Source organism: Neoarius graeffei, chromosome 21, assembly GCF_027579695.1.
Source record: "Neoarius graeffei isolate fNeoGra1 chromosome 21, fNeoGra1.pri, whole genome shotgun sequence".
Classification (NCBI taxonomy): Eukaryota; Metazoa; Chordata; class Actinopteri; order Siluriformes; family Ariidae; genus Neoarius; species Neoarius graeffei.
The window spans coordinates 28,793,511-28,807,973 of NC_083589.1; the positions used below are offsets into that span (position 1 = coordinate 28,793,511).

The following is a 14,463-nucleotide window of genomic DNA, read 5'->3' on the forward strand; positions in this document are numbered from 1 at the left end:
GCTTGGTAATGTAAGACACTCGGTACAGTATGTATACTTCACCAAGTCTGTGTGTTTAGAGAGTCCTTGTAATCGCACGCTGTGATTGTGCTCTAATCCGGAACAGGTGCATCATACTGTAATTAGTCCTCATGGCGCTGTGCACTCTGAGCGCCAGCGCACATGGATGTGACAGTGATTTTTTTTTTTTTTTTGCAGACTCCAACTCACGAAAGGCAGGGGACACAAATTTAGTTTATTATATGCAAAATTTGTAGTAAAAGAGTCTGTTCTCGTGGAGTTGAAATGTATTTAGTTACCACTTTAGACTATGCACAGACCAGTCCGTCCTCCGTTTCTATGGCAACATGTCATTTGTCCTAATGGAATGTCTGGTCTTGTTTGTCTTGCTTCCATCATTTTTTTTCCGTAGTTAATATTTATTTAATTAATGCCATTAATTAATATGAAACAACTGGGTTTCAAAAAATTCATTATATGTTTGTGTGTAATTGAAATACAGGGTTTTTGCTCGAAGCCATTCATAATTACTGACCGAGTGAATCAAAGATCTGTTTTTGATAGAGGCTACAAAGCACATCTAAGTTGCTCTGGGTAAATGTAAATAAGTAAGCATAATCCATATATAAACACTCAGGAGCATGAGTCATACATGAATAGTTTTCCAATTTTTTTTTTTTTATGAGACCAAATTTCATGTATAAACACTGCTGTGAATGATTTACAAATAAATCTGTTCATCTCCAGTTGTATACATGAGGCCTATTGTGTTGAAAGAAATTAAAAGACAGGTAATCAAGCATTAGAATTCACTTGTATTCTCTTAATTAATTCATCTTAATTCACAAGCAATTAGTTCCAAATGACCTTTAGTCATAAAATGGAAAGACAACTTACTAGTCATGACGGGGATTAGTGACATCTGTGGAATTAAGCTTTTAAGAAATTATGTGGATTTATTTATTTATTTTTATTTTTATCGGTTTGTTTTCTCATGGGCTCTGGGTTTCTACATTTCTAGGGAGTTTGTGTAGTAAAATAGATATACTGGAGGCAGAATATAGAATAAAAATGTTTGAATCTCCTCTGCCAGTTAAACCTGCACAGAGATGTATTGTTTAAATTATTCTTAATACAGTTGATTCATGAGACCTAATGCCTTACATTAAAGAAAAAAAAAACCTAATAAATAATTCCATTGAGATACCATTTTAAGATACTTCTAAGCTAATTGTAACTATAACCATAGAAGTGTACCAAATCACATTTACAATATAACACTGTCATTATCTGTTTCTGCATCTGTTTAGTGCTCAAACTATCCATCTCTATCTTAGTATTCAGATTTAAACCTGGGCCTGGTGTCTAGGGAATTAAATAACTCTTATAAAACTGCTATTTAAGGCTACAGTTGATATTTCATATGAATAATTAACAGTTATTCCATGAAATCAAGTCGTACATGAGCTGATAGTTATAAGCCATGTACGACAAGGTTGAGCGGAATAACTGTTTTATTATATTCACATTCACTGGATTTTGAGAAACAGAACATACAAAACATCCGAAAGAATCATTTCCGCTTAGAATGTAAACAAACCGGCAAAATGACAGTCGCAATTTGTGAAAAATGCTATTATAATAATTCGTGAAAAATAAAAACAAGAGATATGTTCTTCCCATCAAATACTTTCATTCCATATTTTGATGATTTTTTTTATTTTTTGGGGTTTTGTTTTTGAGTAGAGTTTTTATTTCATCCTCGGTTGATTCAGCAACATGTGCCGCCATTTTGTTTTTTTCTACTCATGGTATATGAGCTGATAGCCAATCAGAGCACGCAACTGCTTATAGCCAGTGAATGTGGTTAGAATAATAGTCTGTATTTACTTCAGTTTTACGGTTTGTTATATTCCAGAAAAGTCGAAAAGTTTGTTATACATGCTATCAGAATAGGCTATGAAGTTGGGACACAGTTACAGTGCTGCTGTGAGGCAAAATAGGATCCTTTAAAAGTGTATGATATTTCAGAGATGATTGTATTTAAATAAGGATTGAGAGTGATAATTTACACAACAAAAATATGAACAACGCACATACAAGTTTTTCAATATTTTTAAAATTAATTGAAGAGCCCCAAAGAGGTATGCTGCCATGTGCACAGCACATGTTCTGTGTGAGAGATACAGAATGGAGGCTCGATATGTCAAAGCACATTTCTTGTGTTTGTGCAGAAATATGGTTTTATTTCAGAGCTTAGTAAGCAGCGTTGTCAGACTAAAACTGAACAACACATCTCCAATTAGTAGAGGAGAGCAGGAAGACTTGGGACAGTTTGTATTCCCATCAATTAATTTCAACCAATCAGGTTTTTAGATGACATCAGAAGTTAGATGTTGCCCCTTAGAGTAACCTACTTCATTTGGAGCCACGAAGCTGGAGACTGCAGTAAGGTTTGTGCAGTTCAATATTTTTATCAACCAAAACTTGCATTTTCTGCTTTGCCTTTACCTCCATTCTATGTTGTAATGTATGCTGGTGAATTGGGGTGAATTGGGGATTTGTTAGGAATTAAAGTATGGAGCCTCAAGTTCCCATATATAGTATTATTTACGAAATTTAAATTCTGTGGGAAAACATTTCAGGATTTTTCTTTTTTTCAAAATGACCAGATAAGGAGAGTTGGGACAGTGCATCATGTTAGTTTTTTTTTTCTTGTGGTTTACAAATATAAAATTGTTTAAAATATTTTGTTAAGGGCAGCACAGTGGTGTAGTGGTTCGCACTGTCGCTTCACAGCAAGAAGGTTCTGCGTTTGAGCCCAGCGGCTGATGAGGGCCTTTTTGTGTGGAGTTTGCATGTTCTCCCCGTGTCTGCGTGGGTTTCCTCCAGGCACTCCAGTTTGCCCCACAGTCCAAAGACATGCAGTTTAGGCTAATTGGTGCCTCTAAATTGACCGTGGGTGTGAATGTGAATGGTTGTTTGTCTCTATGTGCCAGCCCTGCGATGATCTGGCGACTTGTCCAGGGTGTACTCCGCCTCTTGCCCATAGTCAGCTGGGATAGACTCCAGCTTGCCTGCAACCCTGTAGAACAGGATAAACAGATAATGGATGGATGGATGGATGGATGGATGGATGGATGGATGGATGGATGGATGGATAAATATTTTTGTTAAAAATGTGGGCATCCCTGTATGAGGATTAACCTTATTTCATTCCTTCTTGAGAACGGAACTGTTTTGTCGAGTCAGGTTTTGGGTAAACTGACATTTTTCTATCGCTGTACCAGCACTGTGTTCATACAGTTCATATGTTACACGTTTTAATAATAAATAAAAATTTAACATGTAGGATTAAGCTAGGTATTTTATTTTTGTTCCATGTCTCCCACTCGGTCCCAAATCTCCCAACATAATGTCCAATGTCTCTCATCAATGTCTCATGTCCCCCTGCAAAAAAATAATAACAGAAAACGTGAAGCCTGAAGGCCAGTATATGTGACAAACTGAGAAACTAAGAGGGCATTGTGGTAAGACGGTACAGTAAATACTCTCTAATGCAACACAAATGTGATGCTACCTGCGAAGAATTTCACACAATCTACAGAAGCAGATTGCTGATATATACTGCTGTTCAGAAATGCACACCACTGTTAACTTGTTTCCCTGAAAAAGAGAAAGATGATGCCTTCTCATATGCCTGAACAGCTTGGACTAGTTTCAAGTCCTTGGGAGGCTTTTGTGTTGTAGTCAGGTTGAGCATTTTGCTGAAGCCTGGCAACCTTCCCACCAGCTTATGCAAGCTGTTCTTTAAACTTCCATGTTAAAGTAAAAGCCTTTCTGGCAATACAACAGCAAATAATCTACCCGTCATTCATATCTGCATTCATTTTTGTTGTAAACGCATTCTGTTCAATCCAAATATTGCATTTGCTTTTAGTTACTTTCGTAAAGCATTTGCATCTTTACATACATTCATGCTAGCAAGACATTTTTTTCCAAAAAAAAAAAAAATCTCTAACAAATGGCTACACTCACACACATACACAAACAAACACACAAATTATACTGAACCAGGGCCTAGACCTGGGGGGGTATTCCATGAGCTAAGAAAAGCAGGACTTATTTATAACAGTCTTGCTTAATTTAGCGTAAAATGTCAATTCAGGCTCAGTGAGAACAAACCATGAACAAAATTCAGGTTCAGCTTGTTTCTGCTAAATGAAGCTGGAATTTGCCAATCGAGGCTCACAATGGGGAAGACATTCATTGGGTTGTGGTGTTAAAGAAACCTAAAGGACAAGTTGCAGTCCCATTGTATTGACAAACTGTCACCTCAAAACCAGAATCAGTGTCCAACCACATGTCCCAGAGTATTGTGTGGACAACAACACCCAGCCATCACAAACTCTCCCACATTCACTATCATTCTGATTGCACACATCCATCCATCCATCCATCCATCCATCCATCCATCATCCGTAACTGCTTACCCTGTACAGGGTCACAGGCAAGTTGGAGACTATCCCAGCTGACTATGGGCGAGAGGCGGTGTACACCCTGGACAAGTCACCAGGTCATCACAGGGCTGACATATAGAGACAAACAACCATTCACACTCACATTCACACCTACGGTCAACTTACGGTAGAGTAGCCAATAGGCCATTTGCAGGAATTGGTCACATGTCACTTTTCCCCATAGCAACAAGCCCATGGTGGGCAAGCTAACTTGACATTCCTTGACAACCATAAGAGTTTGACTGGTGATGTGAAGCAATCCATTTCTATAATAGCTGTTTTTACCTTTTCTACTGTCTTTTTTGACCCGAATTTCCGTGTGTACTTGGAAAAAGTTTGGGGTTTTAACTTCTGTCATAAGTTAAAGCAAATCATTGGCCGTAAAAGAGAGTTTTTTGGACTCAAGTTGGTCGCTGCCGAAAGAAATTCACGTGCGAAATGGTGGATTTCTCAGGTATGTTTATAACTTATTTCTCCTTTTCTACCTTTATCATTTGCTTGAAACCCCTTTTGCATGGTTTCTTTTGCAAACATAGCATTGCTTCTTGTGTATTTGAATCAGTTTCTTACCTGTCGACATGTCGTACAATTTTCCTTCAACTACAAGTACCACTCCAGTTAAAAACAGAAGGTACAACACCAGATTTTAGATTTCTTTTTCCTTTGGTACTTGTTGTTCGATAATCAATTTCTTTCGGCGGCGACCAACTTGAGTTGGTCATTCCTGCCATTCCTGCTGCTCCAGGGAATTGAAACAGCTATCTTTTGGTCCTAAAGCTGCTTCTCTAACCATTTGGCCATGGCTTCCCCACACATTTGCTTTGCTCACTCGTGAACTATACATTCACCACTCAAAGATAAACTTCATATCTTCACATAACCATATAATATCCTCTATGTATTTTGCTGTCATGTATCTCTCGTATTGATCTTGTTTCTGGTTTGCTCATACAGTAGTCTTGCCTAGTTCATGCTGTTTGTTGATCACCTGACCACTACCTGTTTGTTGATTACGAATTACAAATCCTTTGGATTTGTCTGTATTTGTACAGTGATGCTTGAAGGTTTGTGAACCCTTTAGCATTTTCTATATTTCTGCATAAGTATGACCTAAAACATCATCAGATTTTCACACAAGTCCTAAAAGTAGATAAAGAAAACCCAGCTTAAAAAATAAATAAATAAATAAATAAATAGACAAAATATTATACTTGGTAATTTATTTATTGAGGAAAATGATACAATATTACATATCTGTGAGTGGCAAAAGTACGTTAACATTTGCTTTCAGTATCTGGTGTGACCCCCTTGTGCAGCAATAACTGCAACTAAACATTTCTGGTAACTGTTGATCAGTCCTGCACACCAGCTTGGAGGGATTTTAGCCCATTCCTCCATACAGAACAGCTTCAACTCTGGGATGTTGGTCGGTTTCCTCACATGAACTGCTCTCTTCAAGTCCTTCCACAACATTTCGACTGGATTAAGGTCAGGACTTTGACTTGGCCATTCCAAAACATTAACTTTATTCTTCTTTAACCATTCTTTGGTAGAACGACTTGTGTGCTTAGGGTTGTTGGCTTGCTGCATGACCCACCTTGTCTTGAGATTCAGTTCATGGACAGATGTCCTGACATTTTCCTTTAGAATTTGCTGGTATAATTCAGAATTCATTGTTCCATCAATGATGGCAAGCCATCCTAGCCCAGATGCAGCAAAACAGGCCCAAACCATGATACTACCACCACCATGTTTCACAGATGGGATAAGATTCTTATGCTGGAATGCAGTGTTTTCCTTTCTCCAAACATAACAGTTCTCATTTAAACCAAAAAGTTCTATTTTGGTCTCATCCATCCACAAAACATTTTTCCAATAGCCTTCTGGCTTGTCCACATGATCTTTAGCAAACTGCAGATGAGCAGCTCTTTTTGGAGAGCAGCGGCTTTCTCCTTGCAACCCTGCCATGCACACCATTGTTGTTCAGTGTTCTCCTGATGGTGGACTCATGAACATTGCCTAATGTTAATGTGAGAGAGGCCTTTAGTTGATTTGAAGTTACCCTGGGGTCCTTTGTGACCTCGCCGACTATTACACACCTTGCTCTTGGAGTGATCTTTGTTGGTCGACCACTCCTGGGGAGGGTAACAATGGTCTTGAATTTCCTCCATTTATACACAATCTGCCTGACTGTGGATTGGTGGAGTCCAAACTCTTTAGAGATGGTTTTGTAATCTTTTCCAGTCTGATGAGCATCAACAACGCTTTTTCTGAGGTCCTCAGAAATCTCCTTTGTTCGTGCCATGTTGCACTTCCACAAACCTGTGTTGTGAAGATCAGACTTTGATAGATCCCTGTTCTTTAAATAAAACAGGGTGCTTACTTGTACCTGATTGTCATCCCATTGATTGAAAACACCTGACTCTAATTTCACCTTCAAATTAACTGCTAATCCTAGAGGTTCACATACTTTTGCCACTCACAGATATGTAATACTGGATCATTTTCCTCAATAAATAAATGACCAAGTATAATATTTTTGTCTCATTTGTTTAACTGGGTTCTCTTTATCTACTTTTAGGACTTTTGTGAAAATCTGATGATGTTTTAGGTCATATTTATGCAGAACTAGAGAAAATTCTCAAGGGTTCACAAACTTTCAAGCACCACTGTATCTGTTCCTGCTGCTTAATGTAAATGTACACAATGTTGCTGGAGTCACACAATTCAAAACAGAAAATCCATCATAACACTGAATGTAAGCAGTCCATTGCCTTAAAAGACTAAAAAAAAAAAAAAAGAAGCTAGTTCGTATAGAATGTCTTTGTGAGCTGCAGCGTTACAATTCCCCTTCATTGGAAACAAAAAGCCCAAAACTGTTCCAGCATGACAGTGCCCCTGTGCACACAGTGAGCTCCATAAAGACATGATTTGTCAAGATTGGAGTGGAAGAACTTGAGTGTCCTACACAGATCCCTGACCTCAACCCCAATACCTTTGGGATGAAATGTAACTCTGACTGCACTCCAGTCCTCCTCACTGAACATCAGTACCTGATCTCAGTAAAGCTCCTGTACCTGAATTATCACAATCACAAATCCCCTTAGCCACACCAAAATCTAGTTTAAAGCCTTCCTGGAAGAATGGAAGTTATAAGAGCAGCAAAAGGGGACTACATATGGAATGGAATGTTCAAAAAGTACATATAGCTGTGATGATTAGGTGTCCAGAAACTTTTGGCTGTATAATTAATGTTTAAACTACTGTATTTGTGCATTCAGCATGCGCCCATCAGCATACATTCCTGATAAATAAACACAGTGAATACTGATGATACATGGGGCAACTTCTTGGGCAATTGCGCTTCGACACTTTCCCATTGAGATTGGACAACATAATTTCGATCTGAACAATTTTGATTGTTTGGGGCAACTTTTTAAGATCATCCAATCAGAGGGCTAGCAGTGAATCACATGACCACCTGAGAGGTTCTGAAATTTTCAACCAAGATGGCGGCATCTCCGGCAGTGGAGCAAAATAAAAGAGAGACAACTTATCTTCTTATGCTGGTATGTTATGTGTAAACCCAAAGCAGTCAATTTACCTCATCAAATGCTTAGAAAACCAACATACATCTATTTTTATGTGCTCAGGTTGTAATTAAGACATCAAGTTTATTTTTTTTTCAGTTAACTGTACACTGCGGTTAGCTAACCACTGTTCCATAGAGACTGAATAGGATTTAGCTAACTAGTGGTGGTTTTTGCTTACATAGCTAGCGATAACTTTCAGCTATGTCGGGATAACGTTAACTCTTTTGTGTCAAACTAAAAGTGACGGGCTGCTCTTTTTTTTTGTGAATTGTAATAGACGATTCCTAATAGCTGCAAATGTTTTAGCGTCCATCCTTGTAGTGTGTCTCCCTGGCAATAGATTTGCTCTTATCTGATTGGTTGTTGCCAATTGTCTGTTGCCCTGTGTCTCACCTGGTTGCCCATTGGTGCTAACCTTGCCCAAAAAGTTGCCCCGTGCATCATAACCTTAAGAAGAGTTGGTGACATGTTATTGGCTAAGTTTAATTGTTTGTCTGGGCCCCTTAATATTAAACAAACCAACCAACCACCGGCCTGTATATGAAATAAATGTGACATGTTACTGAAAATGAGTTTGACATTTGCCCTATGCTTCACACGTTACGCCATTGATACAAGACACAATTATATGATTTCCTAGGGAAGAGATTTGTCTCCTCATAGTAAGCTCAGCCCTACAATGGAAGAAGTGCTCTCTTATTTATTTCATCACACATCCCTCTCAGCCTTCCTACTCAGCAAGGAGCCTTAGGAGAATGGGGCTAACGACTGAGTTCTTCAGGATGCTTTCACAGAGAATGGAAAGAGAAAAAGAGAGAGAGAGAGAGAGAGAGAGAGAGAGAGAGAGAGTGGCATGACTGGAGGAATGCATAATATTTCTCCCTTCCTCCCATTATCTTTCAGCACAGCTTTGCTTGGGGCTTTATTCTGACACAAGTGCCAACATGTGCTTTCGTTCAAGCATATGGGGAATGGGCAAAGAAGCTTCCATTATCTCTGAACTAGCTTTACACTTAGTGAGACTGCTGCTTAAAGTCTGAGAAACTAATTTCCGCAAACTCACCTGGCCAGGTTGAAGGCATCATCAATCAGGCCAGCACGATTGCCTACAGAGATGATCTAAAGTTAGGGAGGAAACACAGACAAAGTTTAATGATAGTGGAGTATAGGAATACATAATAATACCAAACACAGGAAAGGCAGGGTATTAGGAATTAATGCATTGATAACAAAACAGGACACAAAAGGAGAAGCTAAAAAAGGCACAAGTTTAAGAAAGAGAAAATATGATGAGTCAACCTTTCACTAAAAGAGAATAAGAAACTGAGAGGGACAGTAAAAGTAGAAATTGATATAAAAAGGCATAGAATGAGGGAGATATGAGGAGCTGCATACTGTAGGGTTGATCATCAACTGCTGGATAAGGAGCCTCCAGTTGTGAAGGTCATAGTTCACCCGGAAGTATCCTGTTTGATTGATGTTTCCCAGCAACCATGTCTTCTCATATAAGTGGCCCACATGGTGCATCTCTATAAATACACATGGACAAATAGCAAGGTGACAATGCTTAAAGGGATCCTCCAGCAGATTTATTCTCAAATTTGTTTTCAGTAAAATTAGTCGTCACAGGTTTCAGAAATCAAACTTTCATTTTCAGAGACCAAAAATAGTATTTGAGAAAAATGGATTTTCTTTAAAATGCCAGATGGGCTTGACACATGCGATTACATCACATAGTGGTTGCTTGGAGCAACTCAGCTGTTTATATTCTCTGTTTACATCATAGTTTTGCTTGTTTTAAAGTAGTTCCCTGAATTTTTAAATAAGTACGCCTCATTGCGTAGCATATAAATGCCACAATGATGCTAAAAAGACAGCACAAGCTGGAACCAGACTGCATTTCCACAGAGGAAATGCAAAGTGTGCTTGATCAGCTGTGGCAGAGGGTCAACAACAGAAACTGGATCAGACATGAGACCTCATGCTGCAAAATCTTTTTTTACATGATCTACAGCTGGTGCTGGGTAGATTAACAAAGATTATTTGAGTGTGTGTGGCATGGTTTAAAAAGAGAGATTAGAGTGTGAAGTTGTGCTGCAAGTTGAGCCATTTTAATCCGGGATTTTAGAGCGCACAGCCACACATATTATACACACACTTTGCCACACACCCTTTCTGTACAACCCCGATTCCAAAAAAGTTGGGACAAAGTACAACCCCGATTCCAAAAAAGTTTGGACAAAGTACAAATTGTAAATAAAAACGGAATGCAATGATGTGGAAGTTTCAAAATTCCATATTTTATTCAGAATAGAACATAGATGACATATCAAATGTTTAAACTGAGAAAATGTATCATTTAAAGAGAAAAATTAGGTGATTTTAAATTTCATGACAACAACACATCTCAAAAAAGTTGGGACAAGGCCATGTTTACCACTGTGAGACATCCCCTTTTCTCTTTACAACAGTCTGTAAACGTCTGGGGACTGAGGAGACAAGTTGCTCAAGTTTAGGGATAGGAATGTTAACCCATTCTTGTCTAATGTAGGATTCTAGTTGCTCAACTGTCTTAGGTCTTTTTTGTCATATCTTCCATTTTATGATGCACCAAATGTTTTCTATGGGTGAAAGATCTAGACTAAAGGCTGGCCAGTTCAGTACCCGGATCCTTCTTCTACGCAGCCATGATGCTGTAATTGATGCAGTATGTGGTTTGGCATTGTCATGTTGGAAAATGCAAGGTCTTCCCTGAAAGAGACATCATCTGGATGGGAGCATATGTTGCTCTAGAACCTGGATATACCTTTCAGCATTGATGGTGTCTTTCCAGATGTGTAAGCTGCCCATACCACACGCACTAATGCAACCCCATACCATCAGAGATGCAGGCTTCTGAACTGAGCGCTGATAACAACTTGGGTCGTCCTTCTCCTCTTTAGTCCAAATGACATGGCGTCCCTAATTTCCATAAAGAACTTCAAATTTTGATTCGTCTGACCACAGAACAGTTTTCCACTTTGCCACAGTCCATTTTAAATGAACCTTGGCCCAAAGAAGACGTCTGCGCTTCTGGATCCTGTTTAGATACGGCTTCTTCTTTGAACTATAGAGTTTTAGCTGGCAACGGCGGATGGCATGGTGAATTGTGTTCACAAATAATGTTCTCTGGAAATATTCCTGAGCCCATTTTGTGATTTCCAATACAGAAGCATGCCTGTATGTGATGCAGTGCCATCTAAGGGCCCGAAGATCACGGGCACCCAGTATGGTTTTCTGGCCTTGACCCTTACGCACAGAGATTCTTCCAGATTCTCTGAATCTTTTGAAGATATTATGCACTGTAGATGATGATATGTTCAAACTCTTTGCAATTTTACACTGTGGAACTCCTTTCTGATATTGCTCCACTATTTGTTGGGACAGAATTAGGCTACGTTTACATTACGTCGAATCAGCGGATCATCAGATTAACGTTCTTAAAATGATTCGCGTTTACACTAAAACCGTTAGCCGTGCACACAGCAACACCAATACGCGGATACGCTCGGCTCCGCAGGCATCCTGCGCTCCAAATCACTCCACCCTGAACAGCGAGTGCCCTCTGGAGGGTGCGCACTCCGGCCCTGCGCAGCTCACAGAGCGCGCGAGTGAAGTGCACGAGCCACGATTCGGGACTGAGCCGCTGTGTGTGTGATCCCAGCGCATATCACTTATTACTTGCAAGTGGAAGGATGGCAAGCCTAAAGACAATCATAACTACACAATGGTCAGTATTTGCATCAGTATTTGCAGTATTTTCATACTTTTATACTCTTTAATGAAAGGTGATACAAGGCGGAAGTCCGCGCCGTTTTTCAGCAGTCGCGTCACATGACCAACGCCAGCGAATCAGGAAGGTGGATGTCACAGTGACGTTGTCCAATGAGACGCCAGCTAGAGCTCAGCACAGCGTATTCGCGTATTCTGAATGTTTACACAGCACCGGAGCTGACACGATCTGGATTGAATACGTGGACGCTGGCGGATTCCCGTTTCCCCGCTTTTCCAGGGGGGTTAATGTAAACGGACAGTGCATCCGCGAAGAAAACGAGACAGATACGGTCTAGTGTAAACGTAGCCTTAGGGGGATTGGTGATCCTCTTCCCATCTTTACTTCTGAGAGCTGCTGCCACTCCAAGATGCTCTTTTTATACCCAGTCATGTTAATGACCTATTGCCAATTGACCTAATGAGTTGCAATTTGGTCCTCCAGCTGTTCCTTTTTTGTACCTTTAACTTTTCCAGCCTCTTATTGCCCCTGTCCCAACTTTTTTGAGATGTGTTGCTGTCATGAAATTTCAAATGAGCCAATATTTGGCATGAAATTTCAAAATGTCTCACTTTCGACATTTGATATGTTGTCTATGTTCTATTGTGAATACAATATCAGTTTTTGAGATTTGTAAATTATTGCATTCCATTTTTATTTACAATTTGTACTTTGTCCCAACTTTTTTGGAATCGGGGTTGTACAAATTGTAAATAAAAATGGAATGCAATCATTTACAAATCTCAAAAACTGATATTGTATTCACATTAGAACCTAGACAACATATCAAATGTTGAAAGTGAGACATTTTGAAATTTCATGCCAAATATTGGCTCATTTGAAATTTCATGACAGCAACACATCTCAAAAAAGTTGGGACAGGGGCAATAAGAGGCTGGAAAAGTTAAAGGTACAAAAAAGGAACAGCTGGAGGACCAAATTGCAACTCATTAGGTCAATTGGCAATAGGTCATTAACATGACTGGGTATAAAAAGAGCATCTTGGAGTGGCAGCGGCTCTCAGAAGTAAAGATGGGAAGAGGATCACCAATCCCCCTAATTTTGCGCTGACAAATAGTGGAGCAATATCAGAAAGGAGTTTGACAGTGTAAAATTGCAAAGAGTTTAAACATATCATCATCTACAGTGCATAATATCGTCAAAAGATTCAGAGAATCTGGAAGAATCTCTGTGCGTAAGGGTCAAGGCTGGAAAACCATACTGGGTGCCTGTGATCTTCGGGCCCTTAGATGGCACCGCAACACATACAGGCATGCTTCTGTATTGGAAATCACAAAATGGGCTCAGGAATATTTCCAGAGAACATTATCTGTGAACACAATTCACCGTGCCATCCGCCGTTGCCAGCTAAAACTCTATAGTTCAAAGAAGAAGCCGTATCTAAACAGGATCCAGAAGCGCAGACGTCTTCTCTGGGCCAAGGCTCATTTAAAATGGACTGTGGCAAAGTGGAAAACTGTTCTGTGGTCAGACGAATCAAAATGTGAAGTTCTTTATGGAAATCAGGGACGCCGTGTCATTCAGACTAAAGAGGAGAAGGACGACCCAAGTTGTCATCAGCGCTCAGTTCAGAAGCCTGCATCTCTGATGGTATGGGGTTGCATTAGTGCGTGTGGCATGGGCAGCTTACACATCTGGAAAGACACCATCAATGCTGAAAGGCATATCCAGGTTCTAGAGCAACATATGCTCCCATCCAGACGACGTCTCTTTCAGGGAAGACCTTGCATTTTCCAGCATGACAATGCCAAACCACATACTGCATCAATTACAGCATCATGGCTGCGTAGAAGAAGGGTCCGGGTACTGAACTGGCCAGCCTGCAGTCCAGATCTTTCACCCATAGAAAACATTTGGCACATCATAAAATGGAAGATATGACAAAAAAGACCTAAGACAGTTGAGCAACTAGAATCCTACATTAGACAAGAATGGGTTAACATTCCTATCCCTAAACTTGAGCAACTTGTCTCCTCAGTCCCCAGACGTTTACAAACTGTTGTAAAGAGAAAAGGAGATGTCTCACAGTGGTAAACATGGCCTTGTCCCAACTTTTTTGAGATGTGTTGTTGTCGTGAAATTTAAAATCACCTAATTTTTCTCTTTAAATTATACATTTTCTCAGTTTAAACATTTGGTATGTCATCTATGTTCTATTCTGAATATGAGTATTCAGAATATTTGTCTCGTAAAATATGGAATTCTGAACCTTCCACATCATTGCATTCCGTTTTTATTTACAATTTGTACTTTGTCCCAACTTTTTTAGAATTGGGGTTGTAGATCATGTGAAAAAAAAAAAGATTTTCCAGCACGAGGTCTCCTGTCTGATCCAGTTTCTGTCAGTGACCCTCTGCTACAGCTGATCAAGCACACTTTTCATTTTCTCTGTGGAAATGCAGTCGAGTTCCAGCTTGTGCTTTCTTTTTAGCATCATTTATATGCAACACTATGAGGCATACTTATTAAAAAAAAACCCTGATAAATTCAGTAAAATTACTTGTAAAACTATGATGTA

At 39.5% G+C, this 14,463-nt stretch overlaps 1 protein-coding gene across 2 annotated transcripts in view; it reads right to left on the reverse strand.

The window, feature by feature from the left end:
• LOC132869647 (thyrotropin-releasing hormone-degrading ectoenzyme-like) overlaps positions 1-14,463 on the reverse strand; it is a 520,051-nt gene that overhangs the window by 89,555 nt on the left and 416,033 nt on the right. For both annotated transcript variants that reach the window (XM_060902939.1, XM_060902940.1), the window contains 2 exons: positions 9,509-9,642; positions 9,177-9,232 (listed from right to left, as the gene is read on the reverse strand). In XM_060902939.1, the coding sequence (XP_060758922.1) occupies positions 9,177-9,232; positions 9,509-9,642 (190 nt within the window). The remainder of the gene's footprint in view (positions 1-9,176; positions 9,233-9,508; positions 9,643-14,463) is intronic.